Source organism: Melanerpes formicivorus, unplaced genomic scaffold (genome assembly GCF_026170545.1).
Source record: "Melanerpes formicivorus ecotype bairdi unplaced genomic scaffold, bMelFor1.0.p_v2 SCAF_2, whole genome shotgun sequence".
Classification (NCBI taxonomy): domain Eukaryota; kingdom Metazoa; phylum Chordata; class Aves; order Piciformes; family Picidae; genus Melanerpes; species Melanerpes formicivorus.
Genome location: NW_027142354.1, coordinates 10,059,761 through 10,072,071, shown reverse-complemented (window position 1 = coordinate 10,072,071; position 12,311 = coordinate 10,059,761). Strand labels below are relative to the sequence as shown.

The 12,311-nt window shown below is 46.6% G+C and overlaps 1 protein-coding gene across 2 annotated transcripts in view; it reads left to right on the top strand.

Moving 5' to 3' along the window:
* The first annotated feature begins 1,064 nt into the window (after positions 1-1,064).
* IFNGR1 (interferon gamma receptor 1) overlaps positions 1,065-12,311 on the top strand; it is a 34,646-nt gene continuing 23,399 nt past the window's right edge. Inside the window, exon 1 of one of the 2 annotated variants that reach the window (XM_068150386.1) lies at positions 1,065-1,231. In XM_068150386.1, coding sequence (XP_068006487.1) covers positions 1,144-1,231 — 88 coding nt within the window. In that variant the 5' untranslated portion in view covers positions 1,065-1,143. Of the gene's footprint in view, positions 1,232-11,965; positions 12,177-12,311 lie in introns of those variants that run through there. The other variant, XM_068150382.1, reaches the window with a different exon arrangement.

The window sequence follows — 12,311 nt, the reverse complement described above, 5'->3', positions numbered from 1 at the left end:
TAAGCACTGGCTGATTGTGAAGCTCATTACTGCACTCTATTAAGCTCGGAAGTGTGTGAGTGTAGTGTTGGTATGTAATGTAAGCAGAGTTTCACAATCCACTTTCTTCAGTCTTAGTGCAGCTGGGAGGAGATGCTATCTCTCCAGCCTGCACAGACCCTACACCCCACAGCACCACCTTATCTCACATACGGACACCATTGTTTCTCAGACCACACCAGTGGGGCCTTTTCTCCAGCAGTGATGCTGTCTTAAGATCTCCCTTTTCCTTGCTAATCATTCCCCGCACCCCCACCCCACCCCTCCCCAATACACACAGCAAATCATGCTGCTTCCACAACTTGGCAAATGCAGACACTAGACAGCCCGAAAAACAATTCCTTGGCACCATTCTCCAGAAAGTGGGCCAAAGTTTGGGATAGGAAATAACGGCTGGGGAGTAGATGAAGTAACTTTTTCATGAGAGGCATGAGAAAACAGAAGCACGACTATGGCCAGAAGCTCTGTTTCCTGCTTTGCATCTCTTTGAAAGCCTAGAAAAATACTGTGGCTATCAAGGATGCCTCAAGTTGCCTCCATTATAGGTCTATATAAAAAGATATTTGCAGAATCTATGATAGGTGCTTAAAGAGCTACTGCATCCTTCTTACAGCTGTGGAGATGTGTAGTGGAAAAGGTCTGTGTCCTTCTCACCGGGCCCAGGGTGGCTTTGAAGTTGAATGGTTAAGGTGCAGAATTGTCTGACATTGGGAGACTGAGCAGGAGACACAGAAACGGGAAAGCGGAAGATCCATCTTGCTTGGCAACACTTTATTTTTTGAAGTGTATATAAATTCAGGGCGTTTGCTGCATAGAATAAAATTTCTCAGCATGAATTAGGCCTGCTGCCCACCCAGGCTCCCTGATTCTGGCCTCCTCCCACGCCAGGCCGGCGCTTCCCCACCCCGCAGCGCCCTCTGCCCGGCCGGGGTACCACCCGCTTCCCACCCACCCACGCACGCCGGGCCGCGGGGCGGAGCCGCCCGCCCCTTCCCGGCCGTGCCCGTGGGGAGCGCAGCGCGCAGGCGCTGGAGCGACGTCGTGGGTACCGAGGCGCGGTGGTAGAGGAGCCGGGGCGCTCCCCGTCCCGCTTTTCCAGCCGCTATGCGGGTGGTGCTGGCCCTCATGGGGCTGGCGGCGATGCTGGCACCGCGCCGGAGCGCGGCCTCCCTCGGGGAGCAGCCGTCCGCAGGTAACGGGGCTGGACGGGGCGGGCAGGCCAGTCGAGCCGGGAGCACAGGCCCCCTGAGGGGCCCGGAGGGAGGTAGCGGGCGAGGGAAGTGGCGGTCGGTCACACGTTGTTCCCTAATCTTTCGTGACTGTTCCCGCGTCCCTGCCTCCTCCATTGGCGCAGAGCGCCGGAAGGGAAGGGACGGGATGCGACCCATTCGGTGACCTGGGGAGGGAGCAGCCGGGCGGCGGCGAGCAAACCGAGTCCCGCCGTCCCTCCCCGGGGCTGTGCCGTGTTACCCTGCCGAGGTGACCCGCTACCGCTGGATCTCTCTCTTCGGCAGCGAGATTAAGCTTTGCCGTGGAAGCGATGCAGAGACGTGGAAGTTAGTTCTCTGGTGGCGCGGCACCGTCCGTCAGTGCGTGCTGAGACCTCTCCCTGGTGCCTCGTTACTGTTGCGGATGTAGCCCCTGACTTTATGGCGCCTGCCATAAACGGTTACAGCCCGTTACGGTAAAGGCTGATACCAGCGTTATTTCATGTGCTTGTGCATTTTTTCATGTAGTAAGAGCAGGCTGTGCGTTGGGCAGGCTTACCGCACTGTGTTTTGTAAATGTGTGCGTCCAACAAAAAAGGTTAGCTAGGAATTTCAAGCCAAAGTTTGGGAGTACAAGACTGGGGAATCCAAACAAGGCGCCAGGCCTTGGCCACTGGTGTGGGGTCACCTTGTCAGCCAAGCGTTGATGAGGAGGAGGGCTGGTCTGTCAGCAAAGACTGGAGTTTCGTCTCTGTTCCGATAGAGTTTTAAGTGAATAAGGAAAGAAACAATCCATCTGGCTTGCAAGCTTCATTTTAAACTGGACCAGCTCATTAAAACCAGAGATTGCAGTTTAATATCTCAGGTCAGAAGAGAGCGTGCATTTAGTTTTTAACCATGTTGAAAGCTATATACAAGGTCTAACATATTATGTTCTTCATGAAAGGTTTTGAAATAGGAAGCACATCCACACATTAGATAAATGCAGCAGTGCTTTCTTGACTTGATCCACAAAGTGAGATCCATTTACCTAAAATACTGCTTGCAAGTGGTCACAGAAATAGTCATTACATTGCCTTGGATTCTGCAGATGCATAATACAGATTCACTGGGACTTACTGCAGTTTAGATCCATGCCCAAGTGGAGTGGCTGAACTAAGTTACTGCTGGTGGTGGGCTACACCGTGTGGAACTTTGAAAGGCTACTTAGGTTTCCCTAACATGGACTAAGAGCAGTAAAAATAGTATCCCACCTGTTGACTTATCCCTTAATAGTTTATCTGTTGAGCATGCAGTTTGTTCAGGTTTGTGGCTAGTTGTTAACCAAGGTAGAATTTTTTCCCCATTTTTTCAGTGAGGAGATTTCTAAGTTAAATGCTGTCTTTCAAAATGGTTTATAAAATAGGCTACTTTTACCTTGAATTAATCAAACTTCGAGGTAAAAACATGGTAACGGGTAAATGACTTGTAAAAAAAGCCTGACATGATCCAGCCTAGTCCAGTGTAAGGCTACAGCACAGCGCTGTGGTAAAGTTGACATGGCAAGCTGCCTAGAAGCAATAAAGCTCATTTTTCTGCATACAAGTGCAGCAAACCCTCAGGTGAAAGGAGCAATATATACTTCTGAATTAGGCTTTGAAAACAAGCAGGGTTTTCCTAGTGATTTGCACACAGGTTGGCTACAGCCTCTATAACCACACCCCTCAGAGGCTTTGTCGTTTAAGCAAAAACTTAGGTTTTTAGTGAACAAAAACATGATGAAGGGAATTCTAAGAAATATTGCTGTGTATTAGCTGAATGAAAATGCTGGGTATATCTGTAATGATGAACAAATACCGTATCCTTACTTCATTGTTGCTTTGATAAAAGCAAACATGCTGGCTTAAAATGAAAGGATGAAAGTAGAAGGGGAATTCTGAAGTATGGATGCAGTGATTTGATTTATTTTTGTCTTCAGTCTCAGTAGGGCTTCCAGTGTGCCAGTAACATAATACATATCTCAAGGCTGAGTGTAATGAGGGAATGCCCAGTTGTCTTCATCTTCTGATTTAGGACAGTTTTCCTTAGAAAAGCTGGACAAGCTGACACCAGTTGTCTGAACAGACAAACACCCCCTGCATTTCCTTCATCTGGGTGTTTTATCATGCCTGCACAGATAGGCCTGTGACTCATCAGTGGAGATTAGACTTGTTGATGGGACCTCTTAAGTCTGTGTTTGAGTATCCTGGAAGAGGAAGTCCCTAGTCAATATTATAGTGGTAGATGATTCGGAAACTGACAGCTCAGGTGCTTGCTGCACATTGAAAGCCAGATTTCCAAGGAGATGTGTGTACTCCATTTTTGCCATTGATTCACTGTTGTGAGTCTTGGTGGTCTTGATTTGTTGTGGGTGGTGATCCCCTGGTCTTGATTCAGATTATGGCCAGTATAGCAGTTGTCTGTACATCTGCAAACAGATACCAGATGATAGAAAGTGCTGTATTTAGATATAATCTATTATAATGACTCAGCTATAAAAAAGGGGAAGAATAGTCATAAAAAAGATAAAACCATATTTAGCATCTTCTATAACAGCAATAAGGTGGTGGTCAAGGTCTGCCTCTCTTCTCAATGCAGCATACCACCTTGCATAGATTGTAGTTGTGAACAACTATTATAAAAGCTTTGTGGAACAGCCTGAGCCCTGGGAAGATGAAAACCTCTTGTAAATAGAAGCTGTAAAAACGCAAAATGTAAATACTGCTTATGGTGTTTATTCCTGATTCCCATTGAATCATTTAAGTTCATTTAACTAAACATTAAAAGCGGTTAATAGTTTTAAATTTACCCCTGTTCTTCTGCTCTCTTTATTTTAAATTGAATTTGGCTTCTTTTATGCACTTAAGATCTTTTGAGAACTTCTGATAGAACTTTCTGCATAGAATTGCTGCTGCATGCACTAGTTTAAGATTGGTTTCAATAGCTTTGTTAAAGAAGTGCCATCAGGGCATAGGAGTGGTATTGCAAGAGATGTGTGCATCTTTGGTTTCTTTTGGAAGAAAGTGATTGAAGGCAAGCACATGCAAACTGTTTCAGTGCTGCTGCCACTTAGAAGATTGGGCGGGAGCAGGAGTAGCATTCTTCAGCACTTGGCTGCTTGGTGTTTACAGGTCTGTTGAGCCACCTTGCCAAAGTCAGCCTGCAGGCAGTCTGCTCTCCAGCCGTCTGATAACAGTAGGAACTGGCCTGTTTACTTTCAGTGTCTGGCCTGCCAGGAGTGCACAGTTGGGATAAGCGTGTGCCAATTTGGGTGTACTGCCCTGAAGGGGAACATGGCAGTGGACACCCCCCCGACTGACAATTCCATTTCCCTTTTTATCCCGTGACACATGCTTGCAGCCTGTGTTGAGCGCTGACCTCTTTCTCCTGAAATTGTGTCCTGCCATTCTGGACAGTACTCTTGGCTCTCTCCCAGGTGTCTGTACTATGCTTTACCATGAGCCAATCTTATTTGATTCAGAACATACTGAATTGAGGCTCTAAATGATCAAAGTTCTCCAAGGAAATAGTTTGCAGAAACAGGCTAAATTATTTATATGTGCTATTTTTCATCCTTAGCACAGACCTGCTTGCTACTCTGAAGCCATTTTCCTGGAAATCCAAAAAGCAGCAGAGCAGACTTTCTAAAGATGTTTTTACTTGTTTGGTTGGTTGGTCTTTACAGTTTGTCTTTTAAGCTTTTAGTTTGTGGTTTCAATCTGTATGTCAGCACCTAAATGATGTTTAATAAGCACATGCAGTTTGAACTCTGTGGTTTGGCCCTGTTCTGTTGTCTGCTTTATTGCACTTCCAGTTAAATGGTACTTCTGTGAACTGTGGTAACAAATGTCACCGTGTATGCAGTAATGCCTCGTGGCATCTGCCAGAATGAGGGAACTAACTTTGGTGTTGCACAAGATATAATCATAAGTTTCAGGGCTGTCTCTTTTTTGTGTCTCTGAAATACTATGTTCTTAACTTACTGATTTAGTTTTTGCTGTTGGGCAACTGCTTAATGAATATATGGGACATATGTCTTAGCGTTTTTTTATATATACACAAAGTCCTTCTATATATACTTTCAAACCAGATTTTGCTGACTATATCATAGTATCAGTCAGGGTTGGAAGGGACCACAAGGATCATCTAGTTCCAACCTCCCTGCCATGGGCAGGGACACCCCACACTACATCAGGCTGGACAGAGCCTCATCCAGCCTGGGCTTAAACACCTCCAGGGACAGGGCCCCAACCACCTCCCTGGACAACCCATTCCAGGGCTTCACCACTCTCATGGTGAAGAACTTCCTCCTCATGTCCAGCCTGAATCTCCCCACCTCCAGCTTCATTCCATTCCCCCTAGTCCTATCACTACCTGAGATCCTGAGAAGTCCCTCCCCAGCCTTCTTGTAGGCCCCCTTCAGATACTGGAAGGCCACAATTGGGTCACCTTGGAGCCTTCTCTTCTGCAGACTGAACAGCCCCAACTCCTTCAGTCTGTCCTCATAGGAGAGGTGCTCTAGCCCTCTGATCATCCTCGTGGCCCTTCTCTGGACATGTTCCAGCACGTCCATATCCCACTTGTAATAGGGGCTCCAGAGCAGGGCGCAGTACTCCAGGTGGGGTCTCACCAGAGCTGAGTAGAGGGGGACAATCTCCTCCCTTGACCTGCTGGCCACACTTCTGATGCAGCCCAGGATCTGATTGGCTTTCCGGGCTGCAAGTGCACACTTCAGATTTGTATTTCATGAGTATTTTCCATAGGTAGTGTTGTCAGGAGCAGTTGTTCAGTGAATAAGATAGGCTAGTTTCAAGCTAGTATAGGAATTTTTCCCAGGTTGCATGTGTCTGAGATTTGTGAAAGATGTGCAGATGTGTAGTTGACTGGGAAATGGATGTACAAAGCAGATCAATTCAGGCTTGGACCACTACACTCTGTGCTGGGTTAGGAATTGGCTGGAGGGCCGGGCCCAGAGAGTGGTAGTGAACGGTGCCACATCCAGCTGGCGGCCAGTCACCAGTGGCATCCACCAGGGATCAGTGCTGGGCCCCATACTCTTCAACATCTTCATCGATGATCTGGATGAGGGGGTCGAGTCAGTCATCAGCAAGTTTGCAGATGGCACCAAGTTAGGGGCAGATGTTAGTCAGTTAGAGGGTAGAAAGGCTCTGCAGAGGGACCTCGACCGACTGGACAGATGGGCAGAGTCCCATGGGATGGCATTCAACAAGTCCAAGTGCCAAGTGCTGCACTTTGGCTATGGCAATCCCATGCAGAGCTACAGGTTGGGGTCGGAGTGGCTGGAGAGCTCCCAAACAGAGAGGGACCTGGGGGTGCTGATCGACAGCCACCTGAATATGAGCCAGCAGTGTGCCCAGGTGGCCAAGAAGGCCAATGGCATCCTGGCCTGCATTAGGAATAGTGTGGCCAGCAGGAGCAGGGAAGTCATTGTGCCCCTGTACTCTGCACTGGTTAGGCTGCACCTTGAGTACTGAGTCCAGTTCTGGGCCCCTCAGTTTAGGAAGGACATCGAAACACTTGAACGTGTCCAGAGAAGGGCAACAAGGCTGGTGAGAGGCCTTGAACACAAGCCCTATGAGGAGAGGCTGAGCGAGCTGGGATTGTTTAGCCTGGAGAAGAGGAGGCTCAGGGGTGACCTCATTGCCCTCTGCAACTACCTGAAAGGTGGTTGTAGCCAGGAAGGGGTTTGGCCTCTTCTCCCAGGCAACCAGCACCAGAACGAGGGGACACAGTCTCAAGCTGTGCCAGGGGAGGTTTAGACAGGTGAGGAGGAAGTTCTTAACTGAGCGAGTCTTTTGTCATTGGAATGTGTTGCCCAGGGAGGTGGTTGAGTCATCGTCCCTGGAGGCATTCAAGAGGAGATTGGACGTGGCACTTGGTGCCATGGTCTAGTCATGGGGTCTGTGTTGATAGGTTGGACTCGATGATCCTCGAGGTCCTTTCCAACCTAAGTTATACTGTGATACTGTGACTTGTATTTATAAGCAAATATTTTCTGGTTTGATGCATATGTTTGAAACAGCTACATCATACCATGTGAAGCTAGCGGATTAGTTCTACAAGTTATCATCTTTAGTCGTAGAAGATACAATTAGGTAAAATTGTTTCTGTTACTTTGGAAAAAACCAAAACAACTGACCAATAAAAACACCAACTCTTACTTCTTAGCAGCCTGAAGCCAAGCACCAGATATTTGCAGTAAAAGAAAGTCTTTTGAGGACATTTATTCTTTAATTTCCACCCACACGTATTTCCTTCCTGTCCGCTCTGCAAGTTTGCTCAAGTTGTAAATGCCTCCAAAACTTAAATACATTAGTTATGGTAATTGCATGTTGAGAAGATATTTGATTTATATATATAAATTTTTGTGTGTGTGTATATATACACACACACACACAATATCTACATGCATGCACAGTCTCCACTAGTCAAACCTGCTGAGGCCTTTGCCACCAACATTGCAGCAATAGTTAGTCTGGATTGTTTGTATATGAACAAATAAATATTCACATTTCTCTTTGAGTAATGTGTATTGGTTGTGAGCTGATGCAGGTGTGAGTTTGCTTAGATAATCTGTGGTTTGCATTCCCAAGTCTGTTCTCTAAAAAAATATTCAACTTCTAGGTCAGCCTGTGATCATACTTTTACTTGATCTCCACCCTCTTGCTTACTCCTGCCTTTGCTTTCCACCAGTCTGTTCCTTTATCCTCAAAACCCAGGCATGCTTATTTTTTCAGTAGAACAAGGGGACACAGTCTCAAGCTGCACCAGGGGAAGTTTAGGCACGAGGTGAGGAGAAAGTTCTTCACAGAGAGAGTTGTTAGCTTTTGGAATGTGCTGCCCAGGGAGGTGGTGGAGTCACCATCCCTGGAGGTGTTCAAGAGGGGATTGGATATGGCACTTGGTGCCATGGCTTAGTAGTCATGAGGTAACAGGTTGGACTTGATGACCTTTGAGGTCTTTTCCAACTTTATTGATTCTATGATTCTAAATATAAATCTGACCAGCCTCCCTTTGCCTTTCATTCCTTTGGATTTGCCTTTATATTCCCCTGGATGTAGAGCTGCTGTCTGAAGTCCCTTTTACATTGTTGCACAGTGCACAATTCAATTTCTGTATTTCTGTGAATTTTTTTTTCTTACTGATGTCTCTGTTGCCTTTCTGTTAGACAGTGTCGCTGTCTTGCATGGCCAGTGGAGCTAACCGCAGATGGAAATAGCTGCATGTGAACTGGAGCACAAACAGCGTCTTGTCGAGTATCCTGTGTCACACACTGTGACGTGACTGTCCAATCAATTTTCTGCATACTTTTTCCACACTTAGCTTGGCACTGCTGGAAATTGCACCTTAAAGTAATTTAATGTTTAAACATGTGATGGTTTAAGCCACCCACATTAACAAAAACTTGGCTAAACTCAGGTGGGGAAGCAAATGGAAAGCTGCATTATCCAAGCAACAACTATACTCAACAATGGAATGCAATGGATATAGAATAGAATTAACCAGATTGGAAAAGACCTCCAAGATCATGGAGTCCAACCTATCATCCAACACTATCTAATCAACTAAACCATGGCACCAAGCACCCTATCCAGTCTCTTCCTAAACACCTCCAGTGACAGTGACTCCACCACCTCCCTGGGCAACCCATTCCAATGGCCAATCACTCTTTCTATGAAGAACTTCTTCCTAATATCCAGCCTAAACCTCCCCTGGTGCAGCTTGAGACTGTGTCCTCTTGTTCTTATGCTGGCTGCCTGGGAGGAGAGACCAACCCCCACCTGGCTACAACCTCCTTTCAGGTAGTTGTAGACAGCAATAAGGTCTCCTCTGAGCCTCCTCTTCCCAGGCTAAGCAACCCCAGTTCCCTCAGCATCTCCTCATAGGGCCTGTGCTCCAAACCCCTCACCAGCTTTGTTACCCTTCTCTGGATGCATTCCAGCAACTCAACATCTTTGTACAAATATAGAGTATTTACAATATTATACATGTATACAAAGAGAAAACAGCACAGAAGTCCTCCTGTCCAGGAGGACACTGCCCTGCTTTCCTCCCTAACCTCTCCCTCCCCTTTTTTTCTTTTAGTTAATCAGCAGAAAAGATAAAACAACAATGTTAGAGAGAGTTCAGTTAGCTCAAAGCGTCATTAAAAAGTCAGTAATGCTTATCTGCAAAGTTAGCTGATAAGGGTCTCTTCAGCCAAGCAGACATGTATGCCAGCAGAGAAAGACAGAATGAAAGAGGAATGTGAGATTCCTTAAAAATACATCCCACACATCTGACCAATGAAATTGGTTCAGGATAATCTCTTGTTTTCCTTTTTACACCCAACTGTGGATTTGTTTGTACTTCTTCACTCTCCTGCTCGAAAATCTGCAGCTATCTTTTTAAAGGCACAGCCTAAAACCATCACAAAACATTACCGTTGTGGTACTAGCTGCTAACACCTTCCTCCAGAAGCCATGTAGCTTCTACTGGCAGTTCACATAAACATTCAGGTTGGAAAAGACCTTCGGGATCACCAAGTCCAACCGATAGCCCTACGCTGCAGAGTTGACCCCTAAACCGTATTCCCAAGCACCACATCTAAACTACCTCTAAACCCATCCAGGATTTGTGACTCAACCACCTCCCTGGGCAGCTGATTCCAATGCCTGACCACTCTTTCTGTGAAAAAATTTCTGTGACCCTGTCACCTTGTCTGTGAACTTATCACCTTTTTTTCTTGTGGTTGAGAACCTGATGATCACCATTTTTGTACGTAGTAAAGCATAGCTAAACCACAGCATTTTTTTGCAGAGTGCTACATGTCGCATTTATTGAATCTTTGTGGTTAATAGCATATATCAGACTCTATGTATTACTGTCTGTGTTATCTTTGTGGTCTTGTTCTCAAAATGTGAGAATGTTTACTTTTCCCTCAATGTATCACATAGAGTGAAGTTGGAGCGCCTTATGAACAAGTGTTAGTCTAGAGCAGGTTACCTGCTAATATGTCACAAAAGTTATATCAAGAGAATATTAAGGATGCCAAACCAGACATTGAGAAGCTGAGAAGTAACAAAGTCACTTGAGGTACCTTCATTTTTCCCTTCTTCTCAATGCCATGTGATGGCCATTCATAGATACAGGATCATGCATGTTTCTTTCCCCTGCAGCTGCTCCTCCAATATCTGTGTTGCTGTTGGTGCTTCAAACAGAGCCTTGCTGTACAAGGAAACTATTAGTGGTGCTCTTCACTTTTGTCTTGCTTACTCTCTTACCTCTTACATTGTTTACTAAATGCACTTCAAGTGCTTTCCTGTATATGGAACTACATTACAGCTTCAGTGTTGAACTACTAACATTTGTAAGGAAGTTGATTGTCTTTACAGCTTTCTACAAATACTGCTGGAGTGGTAAAAATAGCATTGTCAGAAAATACCTACATTTCCCCAGCAGGTTTGCTGTCTTTTGGCAAGGCAGATTTAGGAGGCAGTAGGATTCGGCAGGACTCCCCTGGAGCAAATACCCTGATAATGCAGCTTTGATGTATTTTACCCCCTGCTCCCCTACCCACCATTCAGAGCAAGAGAAATCAACAGCTGGGCTAATGTCCTCTAACTGTAGCAAATGAGTAGGCTGAGGTACTTAACACCTCCTTTGCCTCAGTCTTTAACAAACAGACTATCTCTAGGGCAGCTGGGCTCTTGAGTTGGTAGATCGGGATGGGGAGCAGAACATCCCTTCCGTAATCCCGTAATTTTCACTGCACCTGACCTGCTGGGTCCTGATGGGGTGCATCTATCTAGAAGGGGTAAGAGAGTCCTGGCACTGGAGTTGGCAGGGCTCATTAGGAGGGCTTTAAACTAGGTCTGAAGGGGGTGGGTGAGGCAATCGGTCCCTCTGCAGAGGTAAGAGTAGGGCGCAAGGTAGGGTCAGTTGAGAAGTCAGGAACCCAGCTGCGATGCATGTACACCAATGCACGCAGCCTGGGCAACAAGCAAGAGGAATTGGAGGTCCTGATCCATCAGGGCAACTATGATGTAGTCGCCATCTCAGAAACTTGGTGGGACAGCACCCACTATTGGAGTGCTACACTGGGGGGTTACAGGCTCTTTAGGAGAGACAGGCGAGGGAGAAGAGGAGGAGGGGTGGCTCTGTATATTAGAGAGTCAATCTCTGCCACACAACTTGAGGTGGAAGATGAGCTAGTTGAGAGCCTGTGGGTCAAAATCAGAGGACAACCTAACAAGTCTGACATCCTGATTGGAATCTGTTACAGACCACCCAAACAGGATGAGGCGGCTGATGAGTTGTTCTACAAGCAACTGGAGGCTGTCTCAAGATCATCTGATCTTGTCCTTGTTGGTGACTTCAACCTCCCAGATATCTGCTGGGAACTTAATTCAGCAGGGAGGAGGCAGTCCAGAAGATTCCTGGAGCGAATGGAGGACTGCTTCCTGACACAGCTGTTAAGCGAGCCTACCAGGGGACAGGCTCTGCTTGACCTGCTGTTCTGCAATAGGGAAGGGCTGGTGGGAGACGTGATCGTGGGAGGCTGCCTAGGGTGCAGTGACCATGAGATAGTGAAGTTTTCAATATGCAGGGAGATAGGGAGGAGCACCAACAGAACCTTCACCTTGGACTTCCGAAGGGCGAACTTCAGCCTATTTAAAAAACTTGTCTGCAAAGTCCCCTGGGTACCAGCCCTCATGAACCAAGGGGTTCAGGAGGGTTGGACCTACTTCAAACAGGAGCTCTTGAAGGCACAGGAATTGGCGGTTCCCACATGCCGGAAGGCAAGCCGGCGGGGAAGGCGACCAGCCTGGATGAGCAAGCAGCTCCTGGAGGATTTAAGGGGGAAGAGGAGGCTGTATCACCTTTGGAAGGAGGGGAAGGCTTCTCGAGGTATGTTCAAGGAAGCTGTTAGATTATGTAGGAAAAAAATTAGGGAGGCTAAGGCCCAGCTGGAACTGAAGCTGGCCACCTCAGTCAAAGACAATAAAAAGCATTTTTATAAATATATTAACAATAAGAAGAGGG